The sequence below is a fragment of the Acomys minous genome, assembly GCF_964271855.1.
Source record: "Acomys minous genome assembly, chromosome: 4".
NCBI lineage: Eukaryota > Metazoa > Chordata > Mammalia > Rodentia > Muridae > Acomys > Acomys minous.
In genome coordinates this window covers 125915929-125932220 of record NC_140486.1, presented here as the reverse complement: position 1 = coordinate 125932220, position 16292 = coordinate 125915929, and the positions used below count along the sequence as shown (strand labels likewise).

The 16292-nt window shown below is 45.6% G+C and overlaps 1 protein-coding gene across 1 annotated transcript; it reads left to right on the top strand.

The window, feature by feature from the left end:
• Nucleotides 1-584: 584 nt before the first annotated feature.
• Nucleotides 585-11062, top strand: LOC311596139 (uncharacterized protein). The gene is made up of 5 exons (XM_084779352.1): nucleotides 585-693; nucleotides 6216-6447; nucleotides 6644-6780; nucleotides 8878-8911; nucleotides 10701-11062. Exons 2-5 carry the CDS (start codon nucleotides 6331-6333, stop codon nucleotides 10815-10817), a joined length of 405 nt encoding a protein of 134 aa, XP_084635478.1. The 5' UTR covers nucleotides 585-693; nucleotides 6216-6330; the 3' UTR covers nucleotides 10818-11062.
• The last annotated feature ends 5230 nt before the right edge of the window (nucleotides 11063-16292 follow it).

Sequence of the window (16292 nt, the reverse complement as noted above, 5' to 3'; positions counted from 1 at the left end):
TCATTGTGACTTATTTTTGTATTTGAGCCTCTGAACTGTGAGCCAGAGAGAGAGAGACTTATTGACACTTATTAACATACCATTACCGAGAAGAATTCCAGCATTGAAAAATTTAAAATACACACACACAAAATACAATACATTACCTCCAGAACCTAATTTGACTACTTTCTTGTTTCCATATGTTAAAGACACTTTGGAAAAATGAAAAAAAAATCAAGTGTTCTGAATAGCCATATGGTTTTCTTCAGTTTTTCTGCTATTGTGCTTCTCCAGAGTCGTATGGTGCAATTGTAGGGATACTGGGATTTGTATTATTTGATCTTATGATGGTATTTTAGTGACTATTCAGTTTTTTTGTTGAATATAGTAAGTACATAAAATGGTGCTTGGAGAATAATATTTTAATAAAGAATAGCAGGTTTTATTTCATGCTAGCCTTGTGTTCCCATTAGAAAAATCCGCTCTTTTCACTCTCTCTGAGCTGTCTCTGGCCTCTTCTGTGGCAGGAAGCAGCGGTCCCAAGTCTGACAGGAGCTTCAGGTTCTGCCAGTATCACACTGGGCTTACTATGGAGGCTTTGCCTGCCCCTGATGGCCATGGCTCTACAGTGGCAAGGAGGACCAAATGTTCCATTCTGGACAGTTGAAGGAGTGGGGCCAATGGGACCACTGAGGTGGACCGCAGGTGGCGGTGAGGATGGAGATAAATCCATCCTGCTTTGATGTGGCTGAGCATGGAAAATAAAGCCAGGCTCTGCTGGATTGTGGTTTAGTGTATGCCACCAAAGGTCTGCACATAGAGTCTTGGTGTCCAGGGTTGCAGTATGTGGGGCTACTGTGGGGCTAAAGAGCATTCATAGGCGACTGAGAGTATGTCCTAAAAGGGGTTGGGTGCCCTCGAAAGGGTGTGGGGACCCTAGCCCTCCCCGCCTCTTCCCTTCACCCCTTTCTCTCTAGCCTTTCTAGCTTGTGCTGTGAGCATTTGCTCACTCTGATGTGTGTCTTGACTGCTGTCACCCACCACCCTCGTTGGTGACTCATTTTTGTATTTGAGCCTGTAAACTGCGAGCCAGACACACGCCTGCTCCTGTGCAGATGGACAACACAGGCACTTCATTGCACTGATAGGAATCTAACGTTTTCTCAGGGCCAAAGTAACTCTCTCCTTGGGTGCCCTGTGGAGGGTGCATGAATTCTTCCCCACTGAGGTGCGAAGCGTCGGAACATACTAGAACCCGGGCCACAAGTACAACGTTGGGTATGGTCACTCCTGCCTGGTCTTCCGTCACAGCTGCCTGTAGTTAGAGAAGTGTTCTGACCGCCTTGTATAGAACAGAGAAGAAGGCCAGCAGTCTGTCACATACCATCTTACCGGTCTAACCAAAGCAGCATAATCTTCCTTGGCGATTTAGTAGACAGAGTCTGGACCGTAGACTGCAATAGATCTTGGTTCAGATTCTGACACTGACACACAATACGCAGGTTGCACGCTTTACCTCAAATAAGCTCAATGTCCCGTTGTGAAAAGCGAGGAGAATGGCAGCGTTTTAGAGGCTTATGAGTAATGGGTAGGAAGACAAGAGATGTGAGAACTTCAAGTAGCATTGACACAAGTAGACACTCAATTGAGACATCCCCCTACCCCCAGCCCCTCAGGGACTAGCTAAGACCCAAGAACAATCTTGATCCTTCCACGCAGCCTTTCAACAGAGCAGAGACAGTGGCCTTCTGTTTGAGGATAGTCACACACACACACACACACACACACACACACACACACACACAAACAAAACAAAAACAATAAAAAACCCCAAGGCTATGTCTATTTCAAAAGCCGCAAAGGTTTTCTGGAAGTCCCTACGACCTGCCACTCTGTAATTGCAATTGGTTTGGAGGCGGTCATCATTGCCCCGTGTGTGTGGATCGAATGAGACACTGAGTTCCACAAGAAGACAGGCGCAGGCCAGATGCAGACTCTCACGCAGAGCAGGCTGCGGTTTCCACTGACAGAATTCAACACCGGGCAGAAATGAGGCAGTTCTCACAAGACAAATGCAGCCCGACTCGTTACAGTGAAATCACCGCGCTGGCACCTCACAGCCAAAAATGGGCTCCGTTGAAACGAGCTTCTTGGTAGACTCTTATTTGGGATTCTGACAGTTTTACAGTTTGTTTGAAAGTTCCCTAGAGTAACTGAAAAGTAATTGTATTTTTTTGGCTACATAGAGTCCCTTGGAGTACAAGCTGAGGAGGCTTTGCTTGATTATAGATATTCTACTGGAGATTGAAAAGTATTTTTGTGCACCAGAGAAATACAACTGATGTATCTTAGTCCCCACAAATAACACCCTTCTTTGCCTTCAACACAAGATGTAGATAATTTGCCAGGCTACCCAAAGCTCTTCCCCACAATGCTCTTCTCACGGCAAATAATCTGAGGCTTTAAAAAATAAATAATGAATAATAAAATGGAGGATTTAAGAGGCCAGCTGGAAGGATAAGACTGGACTGATAACTGTCCAGCGTTTATCAGGCCAGCCCAAACTTGATAGAAATAGAAAATGAAGCAGCTTTGCTCTGCCCCGCCCCGCACCTTGCTGTGTCAGCAGTTTTGATTGTTTGTATTCATTTTTCCAATGAAGCTTTCAACCATTTTAACTGCCAGTGAGCTTTTAATTACACAGCAATGCACAAACGCCTCCTCCTCAAGAGAAATAGGACATTCGTTTTCTTTTAAAAAGTGGACCACTGCTGTTTAATTTTGCATTTTTCTCTCATTGCACAGACAAGATGCTATGTCACCTTTTACACACAGACAAGAATCCTTTTTATCGAATCAGGTTTTATATAAAGAGAACTATACAGTGGGCATCATAGCCAGGCATGGTGGCGCCGCCTTTAATCCCAGCCCTCAGGAGGCAGAGGCAGGCAGATCTCTGTGAATTCAAGACAGCCAAGGCTACACAGAGAAACCCTGTCTCAAAAAAACAAAACAAAGCAAAAAAGAAAAAAAATACAGTAGGCATTGCTCTCTACTTTGATTTATTTACTTAATAATATTTCATATATATTTTCTTATTAAGTTAATATATTTGTTCTCTAATATGAATACGATAATTTAAGTAACCACTCCACTATATGTATTTGTGTTTTTCTAGAATTTGCCTTTTTTGTTTTTTTGTTTTTTCAAGATAAGGTTTCTCTGTGTAGCCTTGGCTGTCCTGGACTTGCTTTGTAGACCAGGCAGGCCTTGAACTCACAGAGATTCACCTGCCTCTGCCTCTTAAGTACTGGGATTAAAGGTGTGCACCACCACAGCCTGGCTGGAATTTGCCTTTTTTAATTTAAAATTTTCTTTTCTTTCTTTCTTTCTTTTTTTTTTAGAATTTTATACATAAGTGCTGTATCCCAGTGTGCTTTCATAAATGATGTTACAATTAACATCTTTATATTCTTCCTTATATATTACCTGGTGTCTCCCTAAGCCAAATATCTGGAAGTAATTTAATCATATAAAAATTTAAAATGTGTAGAATGCCCATTGAAGAGATTGTCACAATTGACCATGTAACATTGAGACAACCCCTTTTCGTGTGCCTCAGTTTCCACATCTATAAACTGAAGATGGAAATAGCACCTTTGTCATTGTGTTATGACGTCAGGATGATGATCATAAACATACGTAAAGTGCTCACAGGAGTGCCTGGTACCCCGATTCAGTGCGTTATCTGCTATGCCTCTGTTAGCAGTACATGCGAGTGTCTATAGCTTTGCATTCTCCAGCACAATCCCTCTTTCCCTCAGCATGCAGGTGAAAATCGTACCCCCTTGGGCCAGTTTCTGCCACGTGTGGGCTGAGAATAGGCCCCTAGCCATCCTCTCCAGCATCCCTGGAGGCCTCCATGGGAGACAGGCACTAGACTTGGCAAGTTGCATCCTGGCACCTGATGGGGGATTCCTTATCGTGTCTACACTGTCTGCAGGGCTCTGCAGGATGCTCATTAGCCATATTGCTGGAACCACAGTGCTCCAGATGGTCGCCACACAGCTGGTGGGTAGGGAAGGCCAGCTCAAGGGGTAGTGGAGGCTAGTGTGTGGCATAGGCCTGTGGTCTGTGATAAGACGTGAAAAGGAGGCTCACGTGGGTGCAGGCATGATTGCACAATGTGTTCACCTTTTACCTGCTCCAGGAAGAATGCAGAAGACAAACAAAATGCCCCGCCTCGCAGCATGGAGCCCCCAGGTCCCGTCCTTCATCAGTCCCCAGGCAGAGTAAAGATGAAGCCTAGTGGCAAAGCGTTTCTCATTGAGTTTAATGCCAACAATATTTTTCTTTTCTATTTATGTGGCTTCCTGTGTTCTTGTTTCCTGAGGACATATCCCACCCTTTTGATTTTTACTTTTTTTGCATTCTCCTAAATTTTACTATGAGATTGACTGGACACAACTTAATATCTACGTCTCCAGCTTGGCCGTAGACTGTTTCTTCCCTGTGCTGTTATCAGTAAATTTGAGGAATCACTTTAGCATCATCAATTTCCCAGCAAACATCAAACACCTACTTTATCCCAGACATCATCTAGGGTCTAAGATTAACAGGGAAATAAGTCTCAGGTCTCAAATTGTTTATAGTCTAGGCTTCTTACCAAAGCTGCGGAGAAAATATGTTCCTGAAATTGCTGTACACACACACACACACACACACACACACACACACACACACACACACTCCATGATCACATGCTATACACAGTATATGCCAAAATATTAGAAGCTCTGGTGTGTGAAAATAAGGAATCATTTTATTTTCCCGACGTTAGTTTAGATACACCTTTTATAGAACATGTATCCACTGTCCAAGAAGCCAGCTTTTTTTCTTTTTTTCAAACAAACAGTGGAAACTTTTTGGAGGAAGATTTTGAGAAAAGCCCAGGATCCTTGATTTCCCCTGCAGGTTTATTGATTTTGTAGCATTTGGAAGAACGTGTTGCATATTTGAAGATGGTAGGTGTCCGCTGAAGTTACACAGTGTGTGTAGTTGTGTTTAAGACTCCTCAGCCTGTGGGAGTCTTCCCCCCGAAACCTTCGCCTGTGACCCAGCAGTTTCTTCAGAGCTTTGTGTACTGCAAAGCATCTGTGCTTAGGAGCATCTGAGCTTTTGTCTTCCCGTTCACCGTTGTCATTAGCAAGATCTCAGACAGATCGTATGCCGAGCTGCTTGGCAGGAGTTAGAAACACAAGTTCTGATACTTTCGGGGGAGCGCTGCCCTCATTGGGGGATTCCAGGTAGCATATGGCTCTGTCACTTTCCTGCTTGAAGTGCTCTGGAGCAGCTGCCCCTCACAGCAGGGTGGCTGTCAGTGACTGGCTAGGGATCCCTCTTGCAAATGACAGCTGCAGGGTGATTTTGGTCATGGCTGCCAAGAGGCAGAAGTTGAGTGAAAACAGTACAGAATTTTCATTATTCGCTGTGGCAGCGTGAGTGTGGCCAAACACAGAGGGCACCAGTAGGCTGTGGAACAGAAACACCCCGGGTCTGCTTTCTTCTCGAAAGCGTCACATAATGGATGCCCTTTCACGGCCAGAGGGAGGAAGAGACAAACGAAATCTGCAGACACATAGATATTTCAGCCCAATCCTTGGCCTGAGGAGCTAGCTTTAGACCTACCTTCCCAGAAGCCCTGGCCTACCAGGCACCGCTCTTTATAACCATGGCCAGAGTTCCTCCTCTGATGCCCGTGAGAAGCAGATGCTAAACACAGATGTTCACATTTTAAGTTTAGGTAAGTGCGTGACCTTCCCAGACCTGCTAGACAGCATCTTGTAAGACAAGCAACTAGAACTGACACCAACTCGAGCACAGACACCCTTCCTTGGATGTCCCTGCTTCAAGCTGGCATGAGCTTCCTCAGTTCATTGATGGTGACTGCCGCTTGAGGTGGCTTTTCCCAAGGCTATTGCTGACCCACAACAGTAAAGCAAGGTGGCTTGTCCAAGCAGAGGTGGGTGGCGGGAAACAGGCTCAGTGACTGGCTCCATTTTGGGCTCCTGAATTTCAGTGTCAGCTGTGCCTGCTTCCGTCTTGAGTAAGTGCAGCTGCAGATATTAAGCAACGGCTTCCGACATGAAAACCGGCTGCCCACAGTCATTCAAGGTTCCGTGTCTCCCCTAAAATTAAGGTGATTTGATTACTGTTTGTTTTTATACCCCAAGCACCGTCACGTCACCAGACGGTGTGGGCTGAAGGAAGGATCACTCAGTGCCTCGCCCCTTTCTGAGGTGGCTGGGTAGACGGCAGAAGTGTGAACAGGGCCTGGCATTGTGAAACATGCTCTTTATGGAAGTCCAGGGTCAGAAGTGTGATGATTCCTGTGGAAATGGAAACACTGCAAGGGAAATGCGATTCATGGCCGTCTACGCTGAGACACTGGACCAATGGCAAGTGGTACGTACTAAATTCTTCGTGGCATTTTCTTTACAGCAAGCTCAACGATCTTGGTTCATTCATTCTTTCCTTTGTTCCTTCCTCCCTCCCTCCCTTCCTACCTTCCTTCTTTATTTTGGGGACTAGGAAGGGATTTCATTTTTAGAGACCCTGCCTCCCATGTAATAACTAGTGTGAGAACCCTGCTCTCTTTCAGATGCTTCCCAGAGAAGAGGCAGACCGTGGCTCTTCCTGCTTACTTTCCAACCACCGTGGATGGCGTGACAGTTACCAGGAGGATTTCCAGAAGCCTTTTGTCCGGGAGCTCAGACACTGGCCCTCTGAAATTGTGAGGTGAAGGACTCTGCTCAGGTGTAATTGTGTTTTCCTCATCCTCCCCGGCTCACAATTCATCCTGATTTCTTCATCACATGGTTTTGACAGGGGAACGTCTTTTCCGATAAGCCTGAATGCTTGGGGCTGCTGCTCGGCCGTCTCCTGTAGCCAGGGCTAAAGGATTGGTCAGTATTCGAGATAAACTTTTATTAGAGTGTTTCCATTAAGATGCCTCAAGGCCATTACGTCAAGGAATGAGACACATCTATCTTGTTCTGGTTTAATTGCAGAGGGGAAGGTTGGTTTTATAAGCTATAAAGCTGCTTTCATGGGAGACAGAGGTCCGTATCTCTAGTTTCAGGGGTCCATTTCGTGGAAACCTTCGGTTTCTCTTAACATCAGTGAAATTATAATGTAGTTTCACTTTATGAGGTATCTGAAATGGTGGCAACAGCCACTGCCTGGTTGACCATATTGACAGTGGCATGTACAATATAAAGCGTTCAGAGCCAGCTCAGCCGGAGCCTCGCAGGCGCTCGGGGTTTGTTCTTGCGGCTGTGTGGTCACCTGCTTTCCCCCTTGAAGGTGGATCTCTAGAGTTTGCATTCCTCTCCCTGCACTTCCGTGATAAGTCCTTGGTTCTGGTGTTCTGGTGAGCTCTGCTTATTGCTGCCTTTGTTTCAAGTTTCCCGACCTCTAGGTTCCGGGTCACCTTTGTGTTGTCTGTTGGGAAAAGGCTCCGTCTAGTTTCCTCCAAGACACCCCCAGACCCTCTAGGAACAAAGCCTAGAACCTGGTCTTGCCCCTTCCCCTGTCAGGATCAATGTTTCCTGCTGGAGCAGGCTCCAGGTTCTGTTTCTTTGGATTAAAAGACAAAATGACATACCTCAGCGAATTAGCTCTACTAGTACGCATACAGAAATCCCTCCCCAAATCCATCATTAATATTACAATGACAAAACTATACATCTATGTATTTGGATATAATTTAAATCTAAAATTTAAAAAGTGGTCCTTCTCTGCCACTTCCTCTCCACCATGAACCTAACATAATATTTCATAATTACAGGGTCAAAGGTGTCAGAGAATGCCAGTTGCGTAATGCCTTAATATTTTAGTACATCCACTGCATTGACTGAAGCCCCAACTATTTCACATGGTTTCCTCGGCATTGTTTGACTCTGCCCTTCCCATAGTATTTTCCAGTGAATTTATCCCAATAGCAAGAGAACTTCTAAAATCATATTTCTGTAAATAATTACTGGCTCCATCATGCACTGCATATGTGTACGCATATGTTGCTTTCCTACTCCTTGAAGGCAAAGGCGAAGACTGGTAGCATCCATGTGTATGGTCACATACGGAACATACACAATAATGACACAGAACTCAAGAATAGGTTATTGTCTTGGTCAAACTTGAAGTAAATACTTCAAAACAGTGAGTTGTTTCATTTTATTTACGAAAGATCACATCTGAGAAGTTAAGACATCTATTTAAAAAAATATCACTTTGAAAAGAAAATATAAAAGTACTTCTCAAGTCATCAGGTGAGGATCTCCACTCTTAGAAGATTTCATACTCGCCATCACTTTAAACGCAAAACTAAATTGCTGTTTTAAGGTGTGGCTGAAGGCTTGAATGTGAGGTGGCAGGTGACAGGAGGCCTATTGCGTCATCCCACTCTACTCCACGAGTTCACATGAGTACCGTGTGTCACACAGCAGAACGCAGTGACCTCCCAGTGACTGAAGGAAATGGGCGTGGGGTGTGCTGTGGAGCGGAGCGGAAAGAATGTGACAGAACTGCCTTTAAACATGTGCTATGTCCACGTGGTCCCACGAGGCCTTTCTATGGGACAAGGGTTCTTTGTTTACTATCCTGTCCCTTTCATCTCCTTCCTGGTGTCTATTTGAAGGGTTGACTCCTATAAAATTTGTATGAATCCTATGTTTAACTTCTGAGCTAATCGAGGCCGATAGTGGCACCAACCTAACTTTATCCGTTGCCATCTTTCTCGCCTTTTGTTCTTTTTTCCTCTGTGTTCTCTGCCCCTGCCTATCTCTTCACACAGCTCCTCACACACTAATTCTATTTTTTTTTTTTTTTGTACAGGGGCCAAACATCAAAGAGAAGAGAAGGAACACAGGTGAGTGCATCCGTGAAGTAGGATAGAATACGCACACGGCTGCGGCCATGCCTTTACTTTTTAGACACTTTAATTCCCATTTCACAGAATGCTTTCTGGGGTGTTTGTTTGTTTTTGTGGGGATTGTTTGCTGTTCGTTTCTTCAGAGAAAATTATGTTTTCATGGGAGTTTTCTAATTGTGTGATTAGCTCCAGCAAAACATGATGAAGCCATCGCGGGATGTTCAACCTATTCCTGTGTAGTTGGAAGAATCCTCGGTCCTCACAGAGCATGAGCAGCTGGCGAGTCTTCTACTTAATGAGAAATTCTGATAGAATTGGTTGGTAATCAATTATCTGAATTCATCAAAAGTAGCAATAGTAATAATAAAAGGAATTTAGGTTGGTGAGGAATGGAGCAGAAAAGCCCTGCTTCCCTTCTCTAAAAGGAAGGAACAAAGGGATACTTTGGGAAACAGGTGGTGGAAAGGGGCAGCCATTCCAAGTATTACAGAGCTACAGCTATAGTTAGTGACCCTGAATGCGACAAATGTCACCCTGACAGACTTAAGGTACAATACCAAAGGAGACAACAGGTGGCATTGCCCTATACCTCCTCCAACTCGAGGACTGCCTCCCAACAGTGCTCAGTGACGGCTGAGTATGTGGAATTTGTCTGGCTTTAGACGGGGCAGGATGACATGACCCTGTCACTGTAAATGGATGAGTAATGGGGTAGGATAGTTCATGATGGAAATAAACCTTTCCCCCTCTGTGGTGAAGGCAGGTTTTACAACCTACGCAGTTCAGAATTCCCCAGGCCACTTGATCCCAATGTTTGTATTCTCATTTCCCTCTAGGGAGTCAGCTAAAACAGGTTTAGTCCTCAACAGTATTTAGGCCACTCCAAGCAAAGTCTAAGGAAACTACTTGCCATATCTGTCACACTGCCTTCTGCACATCTCCCTCACACCGATAAAGAAGTCACCATCACGACAGACATGGAGTTTGTTTCTGAATGCCCAGTTCACAGAAAGGGGATACAAACAACTTTGTCTTGTTGCAAAAGTCTCTTTCAGGCTGGAGGGGCAGCTTAGTGTTTCAGAATGCATACTGCTTTTACAGGGGACCTGTGGTCAGTTCTCAATGTGGACTTACAAACTCCGGTAACTCCATCTCTGGGGAGATCCAACACATCAGATGTTAGGCACCTGCACTCATGCACGCACATGCGCACACACACACACACACACACACACACACACACACACACACACTACAAATATAAATAAAAACACTTAAAAAACTGTCAAAGAGGTGGAGGAAACTCATCGGTAATAAGGATTCAAATTAAAATTAATCTGTCTTATCGTCTTCATCTACGGGGGGAAGGTCCAGAACTGTTCATCAACTGTGGGGAAATGAAACTTTAGACACCACTTATGGGAGTGCAGATGACATGCTCTAAAAGAGGCACGTGTCAATAGTAACAAAGACACAGTGCTCAGCACTTCATCCAGCAGGTGACCTTCTAGAAGAATAGCCTAGAAGCAATATTCAGAGCTACTGCTGCAGGATTACACGAAGGCTTGAAAACCACCTATTTTAATAGTGTGATTACATGCTGCAAACACAGGAAGCAGTCAAAGCGAAGAGAGCTGGCTGACATATCGAGATACATTCCAGGAGATATTGATAAGGAAATAACACGAGAAATACTTGACTTGTTGCCCTAGGCACATTTTGAACATTTCGAGCACATGAACGCACATAATTTATTTCAAAGATGAATTAAAAATTAATGTTCTAGGCCATTTGCTGTTTGTTGCCACAAGTGGTCATGGACACAACAGGTGACACCACCCTCGAGCTGAATCGCATCCGAATCCCTAATGAGTCCTGGTATGCCGACCTTCATGAGTGTTAGCGGTTACTTAACACCCTCAGTTGCTCATACTGATATTCTCTGGCCATTCGTCACGGAGGATATAAACAGGAACAATCACCGTTGCGTGACCGCTCCAGTCAGCAGAAGCTCAAGCCAAGACCGATAACAGAAAGACTGGACACTGCTGCCTTCTGCCATGCTCCGCCCCACACCCTGACTTCCCAGCCTCCCCCGAAGTCCCGCCCCTTCCGCTCTCACCCAAGCCGTAAAGTACTATTTCCGGATGTGTGTGTGTGCCCTGCCCTGCACGTTCCTAAGTGCCTGCTCCCTGTTGATAGCCACCACCCTTTTCCAGCGCAGCCGCTTGCTTGTTCCTCTTTCACCTCAAGACTCCAGGTCTGCAGGTGACAAGCACAGGCCTCCTGCCCTATGCTCTGTCCTTAGCACTTGTCACAGAACCTGACCAGGAATCTGCTCTCACTAAACACTGAATAAAAGAATGGGGGAAAGTTTTGTCAAGGATTTGGTCCTGGATTGGGATAAGGAAACCACGATTGCAACATAACCCCTTATCTATTTTTGGATAACAAGGAGGTTAAGTGAGGAAATTCTGATTTTTTTTTTCAACAAAACATTTTCAAAGATGCTGTAATGTAACCTTACCAAAAGATTTAAATACATCTTTATTTTTAAATGCCAGTAGACATTTAAAGATTACTTTTAGGTTCATAGAAAATTTCAGCCAAAACCAAAGAGATTTCCCATTGCCTCCTCTTCACATATAAACAAACTTCCCCCATTATCAATGTCCCAACAAAATGAGGCATGCATACATTTGTGTAGTTATAGCAATATCTCACCACCACCATCACTACCATCACCACCATCACCATCACCACCACCACCACCATCATCACCATCACCACCACCACCATCACCTCCATCATCACCATCACCTCCATCATCACCATCACCACCATCACCACCACCACCATCACCACCACCATCACCACCACCACCACCATCACCTCCATCATCACCATCACCACCACCACCATCACCTCCATCATCACCACCACCACCACCATCACCACCACCACCACCACCACCATCACCACCATCACCTCCATCATCACCATCACCACCATCACCTCCATCATCACCATCACCACCACCACCACCACCACCACCACCACCATCACCACCATCACCACCACCACCACCATCACCACCACCACCACCATCACCACCACCATCATCATCACCACCATCACCACCACCATCACCATCACCACCATCACCACCATCACCCCCCCCACAATCCTTAGTTTGTTTCATGGTTCACCCTTAATGTTAAACATTCTATGGAGTTAAACAAATGGACAGTGACCCAGGCCCACATTGTGGCACCATACAGATTAGTTCCACTGTACTGCAGATTGTCTGTGCTTACCCACAACCCCTGGCACCACCAACCACAACCCCTGGCTTTCATATATTAAAAGTTTCATGATTTGTCTTTCTTGGGCACTCACATCCTCTGTTTGTTCCTTGGAGAGAGGAACACTGATAGCGACTCCTGTGTATCCTCTCACTCTGAGGAGAATACATACATGTGACCCAGGCCTTGTCTCTGGAGCAGGCAGGGGAACGTTGTGCTCACTTCTGCATCTCTTCTAGTCAGACAAACGGATCATTAATTTGAGTCATAGTATTTTTGGAAGTGATATAAACCAGCGACAGAGCACTTAAAATTAATGTTCAGAATTATTATTGGAGAATCTATTTTCCTCCAACCAAAATGTGTGCATCAACAGACCGATGGCAGGTCACGGCACAGCGTGGAGCCGGTTTCTCCAGCTTCAGTGCTGAGACTTGGGCTTGCATTGGATGGTCCTGTACTTATACGCCGCCCTACTTGGGTTCCCCTCCTTAAAAGGCCAGCGAACGCACACTTGACTAGTGCTCCAGAGTAGAGCAGAGACGAGAGGCCTAGCCAAGTAGAAGCCACACTATCCAGGACAAAAGCTAATATGCAGAGATTATTTCTTAAGCTTTTGTACTTAAGACAACCATATTAGGAAAAGAAAGGGCATTTTCTGGCTTGGCCCTTTGTGACACAGAGGGTGTCTTGCCTTCATGAGGGAATTCCTCAAACTACCCTTTTGTAGCTACATCACTTTTTTTTTCAATGAAAATGTGATAGAAAAGACTGGGGAAGCTTTATTATTAATACTAAACAAACAAAGCTATCTCGTTCCCTCGGACTCTCTAGCCTCTAACTCAGCGAGCCTCTGCCAGATGCTACCCAGGGACAAAAGCCGGACACTTTCCTGTCCTCCCTCACTTAGCCTGAGGAGGGGTTGGCTAATGCCCTCTCCCCCTCGGCAGGCAACACTGTGCCTCCTTTTCCCACGGCTCCCTATAGGAATTTGTATGTCCCCTGAGAGTTGAATAGGGGTTTTAAACAAGCAGTACGATGGTCGAAGCTTGGAGTAGAGCCCGTTGTGAGTTGAAAAGAACTCCCAGCTGTGTCTTACTAGTCCCTGACCCCAGCTACAGTGATGCGATGCGCAGAGACCTCTGTGTCTTAAGCCCTGTAAGTACATGTGCATATTCACATCAATGCATATCAGTGCAGGACTTTGAAGCAGTTGGAAAACCCTGAGCCTCAGAGATGAATTCATTATTTTCTTTGTGAGACCGGGCCTGTCTACCTATAGACACGGGGTAAAGACATCGCACTTCTCTGTTTATTAGATTGTAAAGATCCCCGGCATGGAGTTCCAATATCTGGGCTGTTAAAAGGAGATCATAGCATGGGTGTCTGTGTTGGAGTGGGCAGAGGTGCGGAGGTGAAAAGAACCATTTCAGGTAGGTCAAGAACTCAGCCCACACTGAGCACCAAAGCAAAGAAGTTTAAATAGGATTTAAGATTAGTGTGTGAAAGGACTCCTCTCCAGCTTGGGGTCCCCCAGCCACCACTGAGCTTCCCCTAATGGGAGAACTGATTCTTACAAATATATATGGAGTTAATATAATTCCTTAGGGGAGACAATTTTGCTCAAATGAAAGGTAAATTTCTAAGTGTGGGGTAGGAAGAAAGTGAGATTCTTCTCAAGAAATAGAGAAATTTCAAACTATGGGAAGTCATCAGCCTTCGCTGAATTAACAGGCAATAAGAGCAGGGCCTAACCAGATAGCAAGGCTAGAGCCAAGAAAACACACCGCGCCTTTGCTAGAAGAGCTTATCTGACCCCCCACTGTAAAGGTTGGGGTTCTCTATGGAGCAGAACTGACATATATCCCGTGGAGGTCCCAGAGAGCTGCCAGTTTTAAGCCCTCATTGGAATCCTCCCTTTTAAAGTAAGTTCTAAGGAAGGAACGGCCAGGGCGTAGATGGACTGGCCAGCAAGAATGAGGCCAAGCAGATAGGAAGCGCAAACCTACTTTTCTGTAGGCTGCCACCCAAAGTTGTGGCCCGGTTTAGGGTGGCTCTTCTGATCTCCAATGAGCCAACCGTAAAAAAATGCCTTCCGGGTGCGCCCCGCTGCTCAGGTTTGAGTTACTTCCGGAAACCAAGATTGAAACCGCACCTAACACGATCGTTCAAAAGACAGACGTCAGCCTCTCCACACCCAACAAGCCACGCTGCCTTCCTCATCACCCGGCCCTGGCAGTAACACGTGAGGCTTCTGAGCATCCGATGGAACGATCTTCATTTTTCTGCGCCCGCTTTTGAGTGGCAGTTCCTCCCAGACCTTAGGCTTAATATTTTTCCTCTCTTCCTTTGCTGTCTTTCCACGCGTCAGTTTAGGAGCTTTTAGAATACTGTCCTCTGTAGGAATCAGCCACATCTTCGCTGGAATTCTCAAGGTACAAAAGAAGCTCGGTACCAAAGAGCAAACAACACACCCCTCAAAAACGAACAGGAGAAAAAGACAGCAAATCCAAAAATGACCAAATGTCTGCCTGTCCTTAAAAAGCCTGGACGGGATGCAGGCGGAAGAATTCCAAAGGCGTGGCTGCGCATAGACAGAGGCATCAGCCCTGATTGCCCACAATTTTCTCTGCGTTCATTACACTCATTCACAAGTGGGATATTATTTTGATGCCATTATTCTGTGCATGGCCTTGTTTTCATTTTTTTTTTTTTAATACAAGAAAAGGACGCAAAAAAAAAAATGTCATTGTAAGCCTGGCCGTTAAGCTGTCCTCTTTTCAGAGGAAGAGAGCGATTGAATCTATATTCAGCAGGGCTGTTCATTATGCAGTTTCCCCAGAGCTAGAGAGCTGCCATGGGTGACTTAAACCCCTTGTCCTCAGTGCTCACAGAGGGGTCACATCTGTGTTGGGCCACAGCCCCTTGGCAACAGTGTTTCCATGATGAAAGGAACGCACACAGCTGACCAGGATTTAGACATTTGTTCAAGGTCAAAAGTAGCACTGCTGTGCAACAAGCTTCCGGTGAAAGGCTGGGGGCTTTGGCAGAGGCACAGGCGATTTGATAAGGTACAGCCGGCAGCCCGAGAGCACCCATTAAGCTCCGTTTGTAGAGAGTTTAGGGAATTAGAATGGAATAGAAGAAATGGGCCCTTCTTCTCGGGACTGTGAAATCTAATGGAGGGGATAAAATACGCAGGCAAGAAAATGGGACAGTTACAAATGAAAATAGATAGGAACATTTACAGGAGAGCGGCAGAAACATGCAAAGACATCCGCCGCTAATTGGACGCGTAACAGAGATGTATATGCTGGCGCTCATCTTTACCCTGTGGGAAGGAAGAAATTTAGAGTGCTACTCCAGCCTTTGACCAGGTGTTTACTTCTGCAAATTCTATATCATGTACATTCCCCGGTCCTCAGTCTGACATATAGATTGGCTACCAACAGCAAAGAACACACAAGGGAGGAGGAAGCTTTGGGGTGCAGAAGAGTCCAAAGAACTTGAAGGAGTTGCAACCATGGTGAAAACACCCCTGTAATCCCGGCACTAGGGAGACAGAATAAGCCGCTGTGCTCAGTGCACGTCCATCCACTACCCCAGCTCCACAGACATGCTCATTTGTACTGGGCTGTGAGATAGACTTGACCGTGGAGTAAGCCACTGAGGACCAACCAACTCACCATCCCGCGGGGAAGACCACCAGTTACTGTGGCCACTCTTCACCTTGCTTGTGAGGAGGCCCAAAGGACAGAGATGTAGACTTACATGCGTGTAGAGAATGTCAACTCTGCCCATGAAAACCAGAGAGCTTGACCTCGTGAACTTATGTTCTACAAAACGATGCTGGGCGCAAACTTGGGGCCTGGACTTAGGAAGTGGATATTCCATCACTGAGCAACACTGACAGCCCGAGGGCCCACTCTCGGGTACCTTTCTTATGTGCCGCCCAAAGGCCTTTCAGTAACAGTTTACAAAGCAAACTGGTTTTCGGTGGAAAGCATATATTTTTATGAGAAAAGCCCACTGTTCTATGTTCACATTAGAATCGCATCCTAAATGCGATGCAT

Bases quoted from the DNA above. Each gene is read 5' to 3' on its own strand.
- LOC311596139 (XM_084779352.1), top strand. From the start codon at position 6,331: ATGCTCTTTATGGAAGTCCAGGGTCAGAAGTGTGATGATTCCTGTGGA. The intron at 6,448-6,643 runs GTACGTACTAAA...GCTCTCTTTCAG, and splicing joins CACTGGACCAATGGCAAGTG to ATGCTTCCCAGAGAAGAGGC. The intron at 8,912-10,700 runs GTGAGTGCATCC...TTAATGTTCTAG, and splicing joins AGAGAAGAGAAGGAACACAG to GCCATTTGCTGTTTGTTGCC.